Source organism: Anastrepha obliqua, chromosome 3 (genome assembly GCF_027943255.1).
Source record: "Anastrepha obliqua isolate idAnaObli1 chromosome 3, idAnaObli1_1.0, whole genome shotgun sequence".
Classification (NCBI taxonomy): Eukaryota; Metazoa; Arthropoda; class Insecta; order Diptera; family Tephritidae; genus Anastrepha; species Anastrepha obliqua.
Window position 1 is genome coordinate 87117997 of NC_072894.1, and position 13358 is coordinate 87131354.

Consider the following 13358-nt stretch of genomic DNA (forward strand, 5'->3'; position numbering starts at 1 on the left):
GGCGGATGCTGCCTCCTGGTGGCCAATCGATGACTCGAATTCTCGTATGAACGGTCGGTCAAATAAATCCACCCTATCGTTTTGGGAGTTTACGAATTGCTCAATTTGAAAAATTTTCTTGTCAGAAAACACAATTTTCGGAAATTGATCGCTTTCGGCCAAGAGAAACAACTCCTTCGCTCTCTCAAGTCTGATTTGTTTGCTCTTTGGTGTTAGATCATGCGCCTTCTGGATCTTATAAGGCTAGACTTTGAGATCATTTTTCAGTATTCGGTGAATGCTACGGTCAGACATTTCACGTGACGTTACAGTCTTTTGCTGACGTTTCGCGATGCTACCAGTGTCATTGTAACGAGTAATGGTGCGATAAACAAAAACTTTATTTACTTTAAGGTGCTCGAGCTCACGAATAATCGCTGGTTATGATTTTTCAGCCAAATATAATACAATCACACTATTACGTTTGAAATCCATTACTAATTTACTTAATTTCGCGTTTACTCTCGGCAAAGTGCTTCCGCGCGCTTGTAAGCAATACTCCGAACTGTCATTTAGCCAAATAACAGACAGCTGATGCCCGTAATCAGCTTCGCGAGCGGACTGAAGTTGGTTACACTTCGAGTGCCGGGCCCTGTAAGCTGCGTCTGCTAAAGAAGACTCTGTAAAATTCTACCTGCATATGAGCTTCCTTAGTTTATGAGGTGCCTGACAAAACTAACCTTTCGGTAAAAACACACAATTTTAACAATAAATTAGGTTTTCAATTTTAGGATCGGGATATCTATATCCTATACCTCCCCTTCACATCCTTTCAAAGTGTACGGCATTATACTGAATATTCCCCCGAAAATTTCGTATCCGCTGACATTGATCACATACAGAAATCTAACAGGCAATATTATTTTAAAACTGCACACTAGAGTCGAAAGAATATGTCTCATCTACAAACAGCTCTACAAGTTAAGCAACCGCAAATAACTCTCCACTGTATGCTGCTGGTCGCCGCGGAAGCCGATATTAAAAATGATTGCGGTAATAAAGAGATAACTCTGCAAACTATTCCCATTGAACTCGATAACTAAAATCTGCTCACGAAAAAACGATCTCAATAATTAGCTCTTTGCTAACAGAAAATAAATTATTGATTAGAAAAGTTGATGATCTGCAAATAGAAGAACAAGCTGTTCGCAACTCTCTGATTTTGATGTCGCTGTCATCACCCCCACGTAAGGCTACCAACTCCAAAAGCATCTCTCTGACTGTTTCACCGAATTTCGATGCATATAATAAAGAAAATTCAGAAAATTTGGAAAAACTCGCTCATTATATCCATTCATAAGTATTGGAGTAAATCAGACATCCAAATTTATCGCCCAATCTCCAAAATCTTAAGTATATCCAAACTTTTTCGAAAAACTGGAATAGTTAAATTGTATTTTAAAACAATTTGAAATCTGTCAACAATGTGATGCCATGTCCAGTGGCATTTCGAAATTTTTTGATAAGGTTAGTCATAAAATACTTTAAAAAGTTTCACTCATTTTGATTGTTTGCGTTTTATCTTGCTGATAAAATAAATCGCATAAATAATATTGGAATTGATGCGATTAAAGTCACTTCTGTACCTATACCTCATGACAGCCGCCTGAGACCGTTACTCTTCTTGATATTTGACAATGGTATTCCGAACGTTTTCGTAACACCACATTGTCTAATGTACGCAGATAATTGATAATTTTGCTGATATAATTGATAATTTTGTGATTAAAAATCATTTCTTTAGGAGGCAAAAAATTATTTTAAAGTGGAAGTATCTTGCTGTGCCAATACTTTTGTTCATCACTTTACATACTTACATACAAATAAGCGTTTAGAATAAGAGTTTTTAGCGTAGGAAGAAGTATAAAAAGAACTGTAATCTAAATTTATCTCTATTTATAAAATGAATAAACTTTTGATTAGCAAGTATTAAGCAAGTTCAATTATAATATTAATTATTAAGCTATACGTGACTAAATCATCTGTGTGAACGAACTGCACGGTCGGAAAAATACTTTTGATTTTGTTTTTGATTTTTCATAACTGACAAACTACATAGAAGTTAGTGATATTGGTTTTAAAAATAGTATCTATGCTCTGAAAAATTATATGGTTCCTAATTTTTGACTCAAGCTAAATATTATAGTTTTTTTTTAAGGGGTTAGGGGTAGTCAGAATTTTCAAAAAATTGATTTTTGTTTTTTGCATTTTCTTAAAGTATAATGTTTTAAAAATATTGTGTAAAAATTTGAAGTGAATCCGACAAATACTTTTCAAGTTATTCAACAATTAACAAAGGGCGCTCGGCCGCTCCGGAGCCGATAGCAAAACTTTAAATGCGTTTTTCTCAAAACTATGTTTTTCAAACTGGTGAACACTGTAACTTAAAAACCGCTTCGTAGATTTCAATAAAATTTATACAGCTTTTGAAAAACATAAAAAACTTGTGCCTGATCGAAGGATTTTTTTTTTTTTTTCAAAAATTTCGATTTTTTTCTAACAATTAACTGTTGGTTTTTTGCTCTAAAATCTGGAAAAAATTTTCTGAGGCCGCCATTTTGTTCATTTTGAAAAAAAAAGCTTCGATCAGGCACAAGATTATCTATTAATAAAACTAATTTTTCTTGTCCGATTGGTTTTAGATGAATCTGCAAGGACTTGTGATGTTCACCGCAAGGGACTTCTGGAGAAACGGGCTTCACACAAACAGCGATAACTTTTGCAATTATTAATTTTTTTTTTTGAAATTTTGGTGAAGTCAAGTTAAAACATGATGTTTTTATGCTATGTTTTTATTTTTGTTAAATTAATTAATTAAGTAGCAAAAACAAATTCGTGAAAATCATCATTTTTTCGGGCCTCTGACTACCCCTAACCCCTTAAGGATTATCTGGTTTATAAAATAATTGATGGGGTTCGAGCTGTAGTAATAAATCCTGTTGAATACCTTTGAAGAGTTTCATAGTCTGAGTGGAGACACAACTTTAGAGTCTGGGTTTCGATAATGCGTTTGCCTCAAATTTTTCCTTGCTAGCTTATCGTGAAACTCAGAAGAAAATTCTTTCAACAAGGCTTTCCAAAGTTTTAACTTGGTTTCGGGTGTTTGTTGGTGATCAGTAAAAATGCATGCATTGTTTACGCCAAGAGGTAATTCCTCAGTTTTCTTCTATTTGGGATAAGGTTCCCCATATTATAGTGATGAGCCTACCTCAGTGTGGAAGAAGAACGCCTAAGTCATGAAACGATGTATATTCGTCGTTACATCAACAGGATTATCATAGTATGGATAGAAAAGGAGTATATCTCCTGAGGACAAAATATTTTTATTGTTCCAGAAAGTTTTATAAGCTTCATCATCAAGGGTAATATATTAATTTTTGGAAATATTTGGGCTAATTGTTCCATCTTCGCCACTTGAATATTTTGTGAGAGATCTCGCAGTTAAGGCATATTCCTTAATAAAGCGTCTGTAATAGCCAGAGAACGCTAGTAATGTGCGCACGGCACGCAGTATTTGCGGATATTCTTAGTTGATTATGTGTTTTCTTTAACTTTCGATGTTTGAATAAAATTTTTCGAGACGAAGAATCCAAGAACATAAAGTTTACTTTTTAAGAATTTAGTTTTCTCTAAAGATACCCTAATGTTGGCCAGGTACACGTTTTCAAGTATCCGGCTAAGATCATGCAGGTGTGTAGTAGTAGTAATTCTTTATTTAATTTATAAAAGTCAGGGTTTCCAATTGATTTAAGTCATACATTAATTCATGTAATATAAAAAAATTAATAATGAAATAAATAAGAATGTTGTCTGTCTCAACCCTTAAATAAATTAATAATTGAACTCTGCTATAAGAAATTCTCTATAGTAGAAGGCTGAGTATATGAAACCAGTTAACGTTCAGCGTCGTTTAGCTTCTCATAGGGTGCAAATTTTCACCGCATTTCCATAGGCTATTGCATTAGCAATCCACATATTGCTTTAATATTGTTGAAATGTCAGCTAGCCGCGTATCTTATATAAAGTATGATTCTTCTTTTGAGTAATCTAAGTGTTTATAAATTCGCGTCGTGCTTAATTGTACTTTTTGTTTTGCCATGCTTAAATTTTGCAATTTCATTTAAATAATATGGATACAATGAACTTGCCAGTCCATAGCAGTTATATTTTCTTAAAGCTGAAAGCCGAGCTCTATACGTATGTAAGCCGTTGAGAGGTTTGTGTCAAAGCACGTTTTTTCGTAATATGCACTGTGTTAATTTGTGCGGGAGCCTACTGCTGCTGTATTCATTAAAAGTTTTTCAAATGTATTTAACATATTTCATGTGGTGTTTTCTTAAATAGAAATTTAATTATTAATTGCCGAGAAAGCGTCAAATAGAGATTTGCGCTGTTTCAAATTTTGAAACATTTCAAACTCGTAACGTAAACGTACACCCAAGTATATTTCAAATGATTTCGGCCGTCAAGGAAAGTCGTAAATGGGAACTTACAATCATGCATATACATAGTAGGGGTACTCACACCTATTTCTTTACTTTGGCGGTTTGTTAGTTGGTAGTTCGGTTTGGTTGTTGCTGTGTGTGACTTATGATGTATTTCTGTTAGTTTGGTAATGCTCTAGTTGATTTATTGTAATTTCATTATATGCAAGTATGGACAAAGAACTAAAAATGCCCAAATATAGCAAGAATATGTAAACTCTACGGAGCAAGTTACTTTGATTGAAGGTAAATAAATTTGTAAATATCAATTAATTGTATAAAACTCATATACACTGACTGCAAAAAACACTTACTTACTTTTCTTTCCTTTAATTTTTGATATTTTAAACTTAAACTTCGCGTTTCTCCATTAAATGCCAATTTTCAAAGAACTGATTGTTATTTTGCCAATTACCAATCAATTTATCAAGCTTGTTAATGCTTAGGTGCTTACTCGACGCTTAGGTGCTTTTGTTAGATTTGCAAAAAAAATATACGTAAAACTGTGAAGTAACGAAGCAACGAGCTCGGTGTGAAGACCCCCTAGAATAGTAATATTTAGTAATTAATATTGATATAATATATATATTTATATATATTTTTTTAATATTTTTTCAGAATTGGCTACAGCTGAATACTTTTCCCTTGTGTTCAACAAAATAAGACTAGCATTAACACATGCAGATTTTGATGTAATTTATATTGTGAGTTTCTTTATAACATTTTATTCACATTTTTACATAATTTACTCTCTATCTATAGTTTTGTAAAAATTCACCTGATATAAACTTCAAAGACGTTTTCAACCTTTTATTGGGAAACTTCTCTAACTCTAACCTCTTGGTTCAGCGAACGTGCTATTTCATTTTGCGAGAACTAACTCAATTCTATGTTGTGGACGATATCAAATGTTATCAAACCCTTGACAGGAACTTGCATAAACAGCATCATTATTTAAAGCAATTCGAAGCTCTCATAACATCTAAAGATTCTTTTATTGAAAAGTATATAACGCAATTCAGGTACAAATGCACACATATACATCTTGACATATAATATTAATTCCTGTTTTGAATAAATATTTGTATAGTTTTAAGGCTTCCGAAATAGATGAGTTCGATGCAATTGAAAACGAAAGAGGGTTCAGTTACCTGCTAATGTGGGACTGCATATTGCATGCGTGTGTCAAATCGCCACTTTTTGTACGCACAATATATACTTCCTGGTTGTATGAAAATAGATATCTAGAGGTAATTAAATTAACATTACATCAATTAATAATATTTAAATCTTTCGCCTTGAAATAATCTTAATCACGCAACTTTTTTCTATATCTGTAAAGTATTTTGTATCCTTTTTAATCTATATATAATTATATGTATACATAAATATATTATTTTTCGCCTCCAATATTCAACAATATTACTACAAGTTAAAAATTAAAAACCTTATTATGAATTAAGTAGCTAAATTATCAGCAAATATGGTATAATGACTAGAGTCGCTGTGCAAAATCTAAACAACATTTGCCAATTTTATATCATTGTTGACCATAAATCGGAGACAACTCTAGTTTAATTATAACCTTGTTTTAGGTCGGGTAATAAATACCTATCTTAGAAGAAATGCTTAAAATATGCCTTCAAATAACATATTTTTATCCCACAACTTTTTTCTTTTCTTTGGTTTGACCCCTAAATAAATTTAAAGTTGCATCATCTTTGAATAGCTTGGAGGGAATGAGGTTAGTGAAAGTGTCTACTCAGCTCTTGATTGAGGTTTTTGAGCTTATTAGTCCATGAGGTTTGTTAGCGCACACCAATGTGGTGTGTTTTTTATCACCTTTTGATAACTCTACTGGGTATTTCGGTTCGGTGACTCTTGAAACGAGTCACTCTAATTGGGAAGAGCTTCTTGATACAATGCGTTTGTGTATTGCATGACTGTATACAACAGTGTTTGCTTTCAGTTTCCATTTCAAAAGCTCTTTGAGTGATGTACATGAAATGATAAACAAACGCGGAATCTGCTTCTATTTTCAGGCGAGGAGGAAATTTTTCACAATAATTGCTTTTATAATTTTTTTAATTTTAAGCTAAATGTAAAGGGTTGTTTATTAAGAGGTGTTATTTTGATATTCAAAAAAAAATACGCTTTTTTAATATAAATGATCGGATGTTTATTTCATTATAAAGAGGAAGGTATGCCGTTAATAGTGGAAAATATCATCAGGCAAATGACCACCGAATTGCAAAGTGGCTGCCCTATGTCTTCGATAGCCTCACGAATTCCATCTTTGAGGTCTTGAATCACCCTCGGCTGTTGGCGTAAACCTTCAATTCCACATGGCCCAAAAAAAAAAAGTCACAAGGTGTTAAATCACAAGATCTCGGTGGCCAATTGTGATCACTTCTTCGAGATTTCTCTCTCACGGTCCGGAAACTTTTCCCGTAAAAGCTCAATGGTTTCGTTACTTGTGTGGCACGTAGCGCCGTCTTGTTGAAAATAAACGTTGTCCAGATCAATACCATCCAATTCCATTATTAAGCTGAGTGCAAAAAGACCATAACAAGTCATGCAAAAAACATGTTTCATCCAAAGGTTTGTGGGAAGAAATAGTTTAATATACAGAGTCTTTAAGTTCCAGTTTTTTTAATTTAAATTAAAACATATTTTGAATAGGAATTCATATGGGCCAAATCAATTTTCTTTTCATGTGTAGGTATTAAAGTGGTGCACAAATGACTTGCTTATTACAAAGCAACAAGTCACACATTGCATGTGACACTGTTTGTGAAGACAAAAAGCAATGTAGGCACACAACTTGAACAGCAACGAAGAAAAACTGTCTTCAACAAGCAATACTACTTCGGCTCTATCGACAGTGCACGAATTGCACGACGCTGCTTATATGCTTGCATGGCAATGGTAGAAAAACATTCTCATACAAGCTTTGCCGAAAGACATCAAGTACAATGTGTGAATTGGTGTCATATGTATGTATGTAATATACGTAGTGTCTATTAGCACACCTTCGAGATGTATGAAAATTGCAAACATACACATTTCTTCGTTCCCCGCGCACTTTTGCGTATTAAGGGGAGAATATTAATAAATAACGGTAAACTTTCGATGAATAATTTTTAAAGCTATTGAAGTTATGAAATAAGACAGCTTTTAGTAAACTTAAAATCCAATAAAGTGCGCAGAAGAATATTTGCAGGCAAAGTGTAAGTTACATTCAAATATTAATCAGAATTTAATTTTTATTCGACAAAACCATCATACCAAACATTAACTGCCTATTTGATTTTAAAATATCAGGAATTCATGTAAGTAATATAAATAATCCACATTTGACACAATTCACTTGTTTGAATTGAATTGTTTTTCATTGCCTTTCAGTGTCATTGCTTTTCTTGCTATCTTGCCGAAATATGTGTGTTGTGATAATGCTGAGAGAGAAACAAGTCATACAAAAGCATGATTTGGTTTTCTCTCTAGCTGCTATTGCCTGTTACTGTTAGTTGAGAACAAAACACTGCATTGTTGTGTGAATTTAGCAAATGACTTGAAAGCACATATATGTCGACTTATGCACCACTTTAGTAGGTATGCTTCATTTTTCCTCAAGCAACTTTTTATTCGAATGGTAATAACTTCTTTTCCTAGACTAAGTTCAATTCGCTCACATGCAAAAAAAAATCAGAAAGTGGACGTATTAATAATTTGATTATTTAGAAATACATTTTTTAATTGCTTTTCGATATTGTCATATATGTTTTTTTTTTAATTTATTATGAAAGTGTGTTGTATGTATAATAATGAGCTCATGATTCAATGAATCATGATATATAGTAAGCTGATTTTAGTGATAACATGTTGATACACGGTAATATTTGTGTACGACTTGAACGTCTTCCATCTCTGTTTTTTTATTTTACCAGCACTCAGGCTTGTTGTTGTTCTTATATAGATTTTCTCTCTATTCTCTCACCCACCTTAAATTGATTGGCCGAAATACTATTTCGTGTGTTTACATCAACATTTTTTTTCTGATAACAAGAGATCCCTGCAACATGAAATTTGTTGCCCGAACATCATCATAGCAGAACTTTTCTTTACCTTGCTTTTTATTGCTTGAACGAATCTTTCTGCGTGCCTGTTAGTAACAGGATGGTAAGGAGTCCCTTCTCTGTGTACAATTCCATTCGACTTCAAGAAATGTTGAAATATTTCAGCAGTGAACTATTTTCCCTGATCGCTAACCATAATACGGGTTATGACATATGGCTGGAACTATCCTAGAAATTGGTCTCATACTTTAGAAAACTGCACAGTTAGAAATTAGGTTTTCGATCCCATCGTCTATACCTTGCCAACAGCAATAGGTGCGTGCTAAAATTTGAATTTTTGCCATACTGGTACGAAGCTATTTCAAAATCCTGTCACGTATCCTTTTAGATACTTATACGCGAATGCCTCCTTTTTGTAAAGTATATTCAGATTGTGTTATGCAGAATTTGTCATTTGGTTCGAGGTAGCTTCTGTGTTTCATGGCTTCCGATTTTAATTGGTAAATTTTGGATAAACTACATGTCAGCTTCCGCATTTGCTGCACACGTGTCTAAAGTAGACAACCGGCATAAAGCATCAGCACTAGGGTTTTCTTGGTTTTCCTAACTCGTATGTAGTATTTAAAGGATTCTGAGTATATTGCGTAGTGCTGCATACGCGTAGCTGATAATGTGAGTAAGCCTTTAATTCTTCCACTGTGCAGTCCGGTTTTGTGGCGTCATTTGCAATTATCTTATTTAATAATTTATTTTTACGCTATAACCCTTTTTTAAATGCCCTTTTTTATGCAGAAATTACTCGTACATATTAGTAGGCTTGAACGTGCCCAGAAAGCTTTTATATGTTATGCTTTGTGTTCTTTGAATTTCTTGATCCTATTCCATCCTATACAAGTCGGTGCTTGCTAATTAATCTAAAAATACTAGATATTATATTTTTCGATTTGATAATTGGGGCGATTGACTCCCCATCGCTACTCGAGAAAATTAATTTCAATACTCCTCAGTTAGAGTTATGAAATCATAATATTTTAGGGAAATTATAATATGTTAGGGAAATCATAACGATTAGGGATAGTTAGAGTTAATTATGCTTCCAATGCTCCGATTTCTAGAACTTCGAGAGAATTTAATTCGCTTTCAAATCATATTGGCCTAGATTTTTCTTCAACAAAGTCCCACTTCAAATTGTTACTAAATGAATTGTTTAACTAAATTCTAAGTATGCTCTAATATTCTGCTCTGTAAATTATAAGAAATGTTACATTTTCTTCCACTCATTACAATGAAACAAGCAAATTATAAATTTATTTTATTTTTGGTTGAATTATCTAATAAAAAATAAATAAACTTTGTCGAGAACAGTCAAACTTATCATTGAATTAGAAGTTTTTGTAGCACGCGGAGCATACTGTGTCGGAGGTGCTTTAAACTTTATCAGGATGCAAAGGATCAAACTGCCAGCCAGCCAGTGTGTCTTTATTTTAATTTTTTTAAATATTTTGTGAAAACTGAGGTAGAATTAAAGCAGAATAAAAAAACTATTTAATATCAAACAAAGCGAATCTGCAGTAATCAGTAGAATAGATCCAGCCATTTAAATTAAATTCAAACAAACAATGAACAGGAAAGGAGTGAAGTATTATTCAAAGTAAAACAAAAATGCTCAATGTGTTTTGTGGGCGAAAAGAATGGAGGGCAAAAAGAGCACGCTTTTCAAGTATCCAAATTGGTAGAAGCACGGTTAGTGTGGAGCAGAGAAAGTTGTATCGAATTTACAGCACAAGAAAGGAGGATATGTACGGATTACTTTAGACATTAAAACTTACTTTAGATATTAAAACTTATTGCACCGTTACAAATTACAAGCTCCAAGATTACGCCGGTTATGCAGTATAATTAAAACAAATGAATGAAAGTGGCACGCTAAACATACATCTTTTTGTTGTACATTATTGTCCGTGCTAGAAATTATGTTCAACAAAGTTTATGCGTAAGTGGTCTAAAAAGCTTTTCACAATGTAATGTTGTTGTTTTATGTGCTTAGATTTACATTTCAGATGGTGGGTTTAGCTGGGGCTTCAAACCCAAACTCCTCAGTCATTAAATGTTATGGCAATTCCCAAACGTCCTCCTGCGCAAAAATTTATCATTGAACAACAATATAAGTTATAAATAAAAATCTACATACATACATATATTTTCGTTGATTTGAAATGCAAAATGTTTATTGAAAATTATGTTGTTTTTGAAATATTTTTCAGTTTTGTTTGAAATCTTTTCCTAATCATTGTAAACTAATACAAATCCATTCTTTAAAATAAAATAAAAAAGTTATGGGGAAAAGCCGCAAAATTAGCTTTGGCAAAAGTCTACATACAGTACAAACATAACTTACTTTATGAAAACTTTAGTTAATCTTTTGCGAGTAACTCCAATAGCTCCAAATAACTTTAGAATCTTCAGAATTTGGAAAATTCCGTCACCTTGCTATCAGTACCACTTGGCATCCAAAATAATTCTTAACCCTAGTATATACACGCCAAAGACAGGGGTAACAATTTTCTGCACTATTCTTGTGAAGATGATTTGTTCTTGATAGTACCTCGGAAACTTAATTTTAGCTGTTGCGTTAAACTTTTTGTTTTTTATTTTACGATTAAAAATATTTTGAAATTCGCTAATGTTTCCCTAAACGAGTCAGACTATGCGAAATAAGCTTGGGTACATATTTGGTAAAATTAAATGATTTAATATTTTTTTATTATATGGAATAACCCAAGTACATTCAAATAGAAATTGTTGAAATTGGTTATCGTTTGTTATACATTTGGGGAACAGAGCACACAATTTGTTTATATATTTTAAAAGTTTGAACGGGTTGTTAATCGTGGAATATTCCATTGTTAATGCTAAGGACAAATAAATATTCCCGTATAATTTTACGCTCTTAACGAAATGAAACAATAAATGTATATTTCATTTTAAGTCCAAATAATTTTTTCGAAATTATAGGGCTCTTTCGTTATTTCTTGTGAGTGTTTTATGTGGAATTGTAGGGGAGGCCCATGTAAGCCTGAGCCTGCACGAACTGAGCCGTACCTACCTCTGCTAAGCACTGCACTATCGGATTTTTTAAATTCTGTGCATGGTATAACACCCCATGGTGGAAGTTGGGTGTGGTAATGACAAGGGAATACAAAAAAGGGGTAAACCTAATAAACTGCGCATAAGCGAATAAAAACAATAAAATACAAATTCAATAGTTAAATCGGAATTTTATTTAGATAAGGAGACGTATATATCTATTATACCATAATATATTTATAAAGTATATGTATATATTATTCCTCTAAAAACATTAAATTTTAAATGTGATTTTACAGAAATTTACATACATTATATTTTATCGTTGTTTTTTTTTTCAGAAATTTTTGCATTTTCTAATACGCGCGATGCCGACTGAAATTTTGAAAAATCATGACATCAAACTTCCAACAAGTGAAATTTTCAACAGTCTTTCAGGGGTACAAATTAATGGTTTGTATTTGTTATTGTGTCTTCAGTGTAGAGAAAGTAGTCATTTTCTTCTTCATTCATTTCATCAAAATAAAAGTTACTTTGTTCTATTTGGCATTCTTCGTTATCAATCGATTCGGAACATGATATATAATCTGATACCGGCAGGAAAGTTTCTGGTTCTATGTGTTCTGTTGGAACCGGAGGTGGTGATATATGTATATTAAGATTGGAAATAAACTTATTAATCCATACTGTTAGATTATTTGCAAGAACTTGTTGATATTCTCGTAAGTTGGATGTGGTATAAAACTCGCTATCTGGAAATAAGAATCCAAAATGTTAACAAATTTGTTTTAAGTAACATTAGTTAGAAATGTTTAAAATAAAGTATCAGTAAACATACCGGTAAAGTTTCGAATTTGCTCCAAAATAATTGCACAAAGAGTTGACTGCTGATCTATTAAAAACTGGTCATTAAGTAAAAAGTCCCTCATTTCCTCGAATAGAGCACAAATAATTCTTCTTATTTGCCGTTGTTGCTTTCGAAGAATATACTTTTTTAGTTTGCGACATTCTTGCTTCCTTAAAAGTGTAGCGACTTTTTTTAAACGTCTTTCTTCTTCGATATATGAAAGGGCAGTTTTTATATTGTAAGATACAACGTTAGACCTCTTGTCCAATTGTTGTTTTAACGAGTTTATTTGTCGTTTTCTTAATGCATTCTTATATTCTTCTAGTGTCCCACGAACTCGTTTCAAATCAGGTAATGCTAACTGATCTATGCGTGTTGTGCAATTTGGCCTACTAATTTTTTTCTGATAATATCTAGACCTTTTTCTTGAAGCGGCTAGATTTTCCCGTGGAGTTGATAAGAAACACAGATGTTCTTCTTTAGTAAGCACATCGCGATCAATTATTACGTTGCCTGTATGCTTACATGCATATTGTGGATTATATTTCGGGCAAATGCAAAAAAATTTGTATCCGTATAAAAGTGGTGCTCGCTTGGTCTTTTTGTGTTGTTGTTTGATTGAAGAACATTGTGTTTTCCGCTGGTGAAGCAAACTTTTTGCAGCCTCTAATTTTTTCGATACTGTTAGTTTGTTGGGGGGTTCAATTTTAATTTCTATTGTACTTGGAATTTTTTCAAATGCCGAATACATTTTTAATTTACGATGAAGATAACTAGTTTTAAGAATGAAAGAAATATTTTTATTTTACTGACATTTGATCGATT

The 13358-nt window shown here is 32.7% G+C and overlaps 2 protein-coding genes across 3 annotated transcripts in view; one reads left to right on the forward strand and one right to left on the reverse strand.

Annotated features, from left to right (window-relative positions):
* The window catches only part of LOC129240254 (E3 ubiquitin-protein ligase listerin), a 49190-nt gene that overhangs the window by 28132 nt on the left and 7700 nt on the right, over positions 1-13358 (forward strand). The window contains exons 10-13 of the mRNA XM_054875936.1: positions 5142-5227; positions 5286-5545; positions 5614-5773; positions 12028-12139. Of these exons, the coding sequence (XP_054731911.1) occupies positions 5142-5227; positions 5286-5545; positions 5614-5773; positions 12028-12139 (618 nt within the window). The remainder of the gene's footprint in view (positions 1-5141; positions 5228-5285; positions 5546-5613; positions 5774-12027; positions 12140-13358) is intronic.
* LOC129240255 (uncharacterized) lies at positions 11955-13352 on the reverse strand. Of its 2 annotated transcripts, XM_054875939.1 has the most exons (3): positions 12525-13352; positions 12374-12438; positions 12215-12309 (listed from the first exon to the last, which is right to left on the reverse strand). In XM_054875939.1, the coding sequence occupies exons 1-3, from the start codon at positions 13282-13284 to the stop codon at positions 12301-12303; spliced, it is 834 nt and encodes a 277-aa protein (XP_054731914.1). In that variant the 5' UTR covers positions 13285-13352; the 3' UTR covers positions 12215-12300. The 2 variants fall into 2 exon arrangements, with proteins under 2 accessions (XP_054731913.1, XP_054731914.1); XM_054875938.1 differs by having other exon boundaries at positions 11955-12438; positions 12525-13351.

Coding starts and splice junctions, on each gene's coding strand:
- LOC129240255 (XM_054875938.1), bottom strand. CDS start 13,284: ATGTATTCGGCATTTGAAAAAATTCCAAGTACAATAGAAATTAAAATT. Junction 12,439..12,524: donor GCAAATTCGAAACTTTACCG/GTATGTTTACTG, acceptor TCTTATTTCCAG/ATAGCGAGTTTTATACCACA.